The 6,000-nt window shown below is 46.1% G+C and overlaps 1 protein-coding gene across 3 annotated transcripts in view; it reads left to right on the forward strand.

The window, feature by feature from the left end:
• The window catches only part of LOC122922038 (NACHT, LRR and PYD domains-containing protein 3-like), a 57,140-nt gene extending 52,573 nt beyond the window's left edge, over window positions 1–4,567 (forward strand). For 2 of the 3 annotated variants that reach the window (XM_044272452.1, XM_044272453.1), the window contains exon 8: window positions 3,750–4,567. In XM_044272452.1, coding sequence (XP_044128387.1) covers window positions 3,750–3,837 — 88 coding nt within the window. In that variant the 3' untranslated portion in view covers window positions 3,838–4,567. The remainder of the gene's footprint in view (window positions 1–3,749) is intronic. The other variant, XM_044272451.1, reaches the window with a different exon arrangement.
• The last annotated feature ends 1,433 nt before the right edge of the window (window positions 4,568–6,000 follow it).

Consider the following 6,000-nt stretch of genomic DNA (forward strand, 5'->3'; position numbering starts at 1 on the left):
ACAGCATCCCAAAAAGCCCTTTTTAGGGCTGGTACATCAGTCTGCCTCATATATATATATATATATATATATATATATACACACATTGCAGTTGCCTGCCCGTGTGTGAGAGGCTGCAGGCTCAGTCATAGACAGTACTGTGTGCACACCATCCATACAGGGTGTCACAGACAATACCTTGCAGATAAAAATAATTCAATTTATATTATTTCTCTGTGATATAATCGCAGTTGCAAGCCAGTGTGTGTCAGGCCCACACAGACTGTACTGTGCCCACTGCCCACCACTTATATAGGGTGGCACAGTACCTTGCACGCATAGTACCACTTATCTAAAAAAGAATGACAGGCATAGGCAGGCCACGCCGCAGGGGCCGTCCTGGTGGTGTGATTTCCACTGGCCCTGGAATAATGCCCAGTGTTCAGAGGCCACGTACCCTGAACCCAAAAAATTCAGAGAAAATTGTTGACTGGCTTACACAGGATGCCCAATCTTCAACAGCTTCCGCTAAGAACCTTGACGCACCATCCTCCTCCAGCTCCGCTTTGGTCACCTGCTCTCAAGTTACCACTCTCCCGCCCGCCACCACCACTACCACCACAGCCGCTTCACTTGATCCCTCAGAGGAGTTATTTACACATTAGTTGGATGAAATTAGTGATGTGCAACCATTATTGCCAGAGGATGTAGATAACAGGGATATGTCTCAGTCAGGCAGCATTACACACATGGACGTACAGTGTGATGATGATGATGTTGTACCCGCTGCTGCTTCCTTTGCTGAGGTGTCAGATACAAGTGAAGTGGTTGATGATGACGATGTGTCCGTGGATGCCACGTGGGTGCCTGCTCGAAGAGAAGAATAGGGGGAAAGTTCTGAAGGGGAGACAGAGAGAAGGAGGAGACGAGTTGGAAGCAGGGGGAGGTCATCGCAAGGAGCTAGTGGCACAGTCAGACAGCATGTATCGGCACCCGGGGTCAGCCAGACAGCACGCCAATCAACGCATGCTGTTGCCACCACCAGAATGCCGTCATTGCAAAGCTCAGCAGTGTGGCATTTTTTTGGTGTGTCTGCCTCTGATAACAGCAATGCCACTTGCAACCTGTGCCAAAAGAAACTGAGTCGTGGGAAGTCCAACACCCACCTCTGTACAACTGCTTTGCGAAGGCACATGATCTCACATCACAAACGCCTATGGGATCAACACATGAGTACAAGCAGCACACAAACTGAAAGCCACCATCCTCCTCCTGGTCCAGCATCTTCAGCCACGTCAACCACTGCTGTCCTCCTTGCCCCCTCTCAACCACCCACCACTCCGCCTCTCACCTTCAGCAGTTCCATCTCATCTGCCCACAGTCAGGTGTCTGTCAAGGAAAAGTTTGAGCGTAAGAAGCCAATGTCACAGAGTCACCCCCTTGCCCGGCGTCTGACAGCTGGCTTGACGGAACTCTTAGCCCGTCAGCTTTTACCATACCAGCTGGTGGAGTCTGAGGCCTTCAAAAAATGTGTTGCTATTGGGACACCACAATGGAAGGTACCCGGACGAAATTATACAGTCGCTTGCTTGTCCCAGCGCATTGTGTTTTCCTCTCTCTCTCTCTCTTTAGATTGCAGGTACAGGAATCCACATCAGTTCAGCTCTGCCAGGAGGCCCCATCCTCTGCCACGGTCCCGCTAACCTATAGCACATTAGCCAGGCCCCGTGTCCTGTCACAAGTCTCTCAACTGGATGACAGCACTCTTCTCAGAATCACTTTTTAGTCTCTGTGGCTCAGTCCAACAGCAGCCCGTGTCCCTGCTCACATCAACCAGGAAGACACACTCCAGCCCAAGCCCGGGAACTTGAAACTCCTCCTACATCCTCTGGGACAAACAACTTAATTTATTTCTTACTCAAAGACACAGCTGCCTCTTGTGGCTGAAAGAAGTCATCACAGTCTGTGTAAAACATTATCACTAGCAATTCAATGTAACTTGGTCATTCTAGGGGCTGACCCTTACAATCCCATGGCTGGTGGGATGCAGGGGAGCTGCGCTGCCCTGGTCCACTCGTGGGGAACCGACACCGACCTTCCTCCCTGGGTAAACAGTGAGGCAAGGTGTCTGTTTCCCATGCCTAAAGGGGAAAAAAATAAAATGACAAACTAAAATAATAAATAAATAAAAATTGCGGATAGGTGCCCTGCAAAGAATTAAAAATGGTGGATAGGTGCCCTGCAAAGCAGGAAGGTCTGCCTCCTACAGGCACTAAGCTAAAACTGACTAGCTCGGTAGGGGTGTAGCTGAGAGGAGGCGCTAGCACTTTTTTTGCTCAGTGTCGCCTCCTAGTGCCAGCAGCTATATCTATAGTCTCGTGTGTCTCCTAATGATACGAGCGAGAAAATTATTTTTCAGCTGCACAGTGTCTGTGAAACAGGAATGACACACGGACAGCAAAAAACAGACAAACCGATCCTTCACCGAGGCATCTTTTCATTGACCATCATAGACCACCTTTTCATGGATTTGAGCATGGACACTGATGTGTGAATAAAGCTTAATACTGTCGCCAATTACCGCATAAACTAGTAAGGCCACTTTAACACTTGCGTTGTTGGATTCCGGCAGTCAGTTCCGTTGCCGGAAATGCCTGACGGATCCGGAAATCCGTACGCAAACAGATTGCATTTCTTTTAAATCCGGATCCGTCGGACAAATGCATTGAAATACCGGATCCTTCTTTCCGGTGTCATCTGGAAAAACGGATCCAGTATCAGTCAGACCGTATCAGTCAATGCGGTAATTTTAATGTCGGATCCGCCACGAACACTTTTCAATTGAAATTAATGCTGGATCCGGCAAGTGTTCTGGAATTTTGGCCGGAGAAAACACTGCAGCATGCTGCGGTATTTTCTCCGGCCAAATACCGTACAAGGGACGGAACGGAAGAAATCCTGATGCATACTGAACGGATTGTTTTCTATTCAGAATACATAAGTCCAAACTGATCTGTTTTTTTTTCCTGATTTTGAGCCCCTATGACAGAACTCAATATCGGAAAACTTTAACGCTAGTGTAATTGGGTAATTGGAATCTTTCAACAGATTTAAAACTCATTGGTCGGTGGCAGATTGTGCTTTGTAATCATGATCTGCTGCTGGCAAACGATGATTAAGTGTTGTCAGTGAGCTTTCCAGACATCACCGGACTGGACGGGACCAGACTTCATCAGGCATCCTACAAGGATAAAGAATGAAGAAAAAGAATGAAGAAACAATAAGAACAGAGACATGGGGGGATGAAGGGAAATGTAAAAAGCAACAGAATATAAAAGATCTTGAGACTGAGTCCTTAATTATGTGACAGATAAGGGGTGTGAACGTTTTATGGTCTCTAAATTGATGTTATCACAGAGACCTGGTGCCCCCACTATGTCCATTCATTCCCCCAGGTCTCTGTTCTTATTGGATATATATTGCTGTTTCTTCATATATTGTAGTATACCTGATGAAGGGACTTGTGATGTCTGGAAAGCTCACTATGTAACATCATTACTTCTATTTTTATCAGTATCAAACCTGCAAGACTCTGATTTAGTTTATCTTAATGAGAGCACTAAACCAAAGGGGAGATTTACAAAACACACAAGATTGTAGACAATAGACATCCCATGTTCAGGAGACCAATTCGCTGAATGGTCTGATGTCAGGAGGAAACCTCACAATACAACCTCACTAATGCTGGGGGGCACTTTTTTCTCTTCTAGTATGTGGGACAATGGATTATCTGAAGAGGAGAAGGAGGCCATAAGAAAACTGGAAAAGCAGAAACCAAATATGAAGATCATATATTGAACAGAGAAGAAGCCGGATTCCTCTGTGTTGAGCAGATAACAGGACTTTGGTGGAGGAGACGTCTTCAGAGGTTTGGCATTAGGAGCGTCTCCTGGTGCTTTATGGGTAATATCACTGATCTACAGAGGATAAGGAAATATCTAATATCATAAAGATGATACCAGAAATGTTCTTCTCTAGCTAATTATACACCCAGTAGCTAAATCTCTTCATAATGAGCCCAAATCCAGGCCTATGGGATGTAGCAGCGTCTCCTGAAGGTCAGGTAGGTTGTCAGCAGTATAATACTGGTTGTCACACCGGAGGACCAATAGAAGTGACATGGTATTTTACTGTACATACACAGTGCGAGTGCTGTGTAAAATGACAAAAAGAAGACAAAGGGTACAAAATGGTCCTAAATGGACTCCCCTTGAGAGGACGCCCAGCTGCCAGCCTACACATGAACTACAGTATGAAAAGAAACACGATACAGGGAATCTCACCCTTACCAGCTCAATCAGAGAACCACGATATCCACAAGTCTGTCGGATTGTCACCGTGAGTAGAGACTTGAATCCAAGTGAGCAAAAAAAAAAAAAAAGCACTGCCGTATTCCAATTTGGTGACTTTATTGGAGGAAAAACACTCAAGCAATAAAAAACATAGCCTTCTTCACACGCATTGTATGCAGAGGGGGGGGGGGCCCCATTTAATATTGTATGCAGAGGGGGGGCCCCGTGTAATATTGTATGCATGGGGGGTGCTCTGTAATTTTGTATGAGAGGGGGGCGCTGTGCAATTTTGTATGCAGAGGGGGGAGTGCTGTGTAATTTTGTATGCAGAGGGGGGAGTGCTGTGTAATTTTGTATGCAGGGGGGGGGGTTTGTGTAATTTTGTATGCGGGGGGGCGCAGTGTAATTTTGTATGTGGGGGGACGCAGTGTGATTTTGTATGTGGGGGGACGCAGTGTGATTTTGTATGTGGGGGGGGGCGCAGTGTGATTTTGTATGTGGGGGGGGGCGCAGTGTGATTTTGTATGTGGGGGGGCGCAGTGTGATTTTGTATGTGGGGGCGCGCAGTGTGATTCTGTATATGTGGGGTGGGGGCGCAGTGTGATTTTGTATGCGTGGGGTGGGGGCGCAGTGTGATTTTGTATACGTGGGGTGGGGGCGCAGTGTGATTTTGTATGTGGGGAGGGGGGCGCAGTGTGATTTTGTATGTGGGGAGGGGGCGCAGTGTGATTTTGTATGTGGGGAGGGGGGCGCAGTGTGATTTTGTATGTGGGGAGGGGGGCGCAGTGTGACTCTACAAGTCGAAGTGAAAGTTGACGATTTTACTGTTTCTAATAAAAACTTATTGTTGAACCCAAAAAAATGTATTCTATATATTTTTGTTAATTTCTAAATTTTTTATTAATGAGTTTTTTAATATATTTTTTTATTGGCATTCTTCTGTATTCTCGGCGCTTGTAGCTGTGCGTAGAGACGGGCGCAGACGTCTATAATGGTCAGTGTTGAGCGAAGCGCGCTTCAGATGCTTCATCCAAAGTCACTTCGTTCAAAACTTCGGAGTAATACTGTACAGTATTAGAATGTATGGGCTCCGAGGGGCCGAAGTAAGTTATTCATGAAGTTGCACTAGACTCCATTGAATAACTCACGTAGTTCATTTTTTAAGTGGAAAACACTTTAAAACTTTAAACTGAACTGGGCTTCGGTTCAGAGGTTCTAGACGGGACCAAAGCAGAGTTCAGTTTCAAGTTTTAAAGTGTTTTTCCACTTTAAAAATCAACTACCTGAGTTATTCAATGAAGTTTCACGCAACTTCGTAAATAACTTACTTCGGCTCCTCGGAGCCTATACATTCTAATACTGTACGGAGAAGAATCACTGTGCAGTATTATTCCGAACTTTTGAACGAAGCGACTTCGGATGAAGCATCCAACGCTCACTTCCCTCGACACCATCAATGGCCTAACAGATGCACACATTACACCACCTCGCTGATCCATGAGGAGCAGCGTTTACTGCTACAAGGGGACTCCCTGTACAATGTTTTAACCCCTTCCTGACCACCCAACGTAAATATACCTCGGTTGGTGGGTATTTAAATATGGCGGATGCTCGCGAGCACCATAGCTGCTGTGTGCCGTTTTAACCCCTTAAGGACCCATGACGTACA

Source organism: Bufo gargarizans, chromosome 11 (assembly GCF_014858855.1).
Source record: "Bufo gargarizans isolate SCDJY-AF-19 chromosome 11, ASM1485885v1, whole genome shotgun sequence".
Lineage (NCBI taxonomy): Eukaryota > Metazoa > Chordata > Amphibia > Anura > Bufonidae > Bufo > Bufo gargarizans.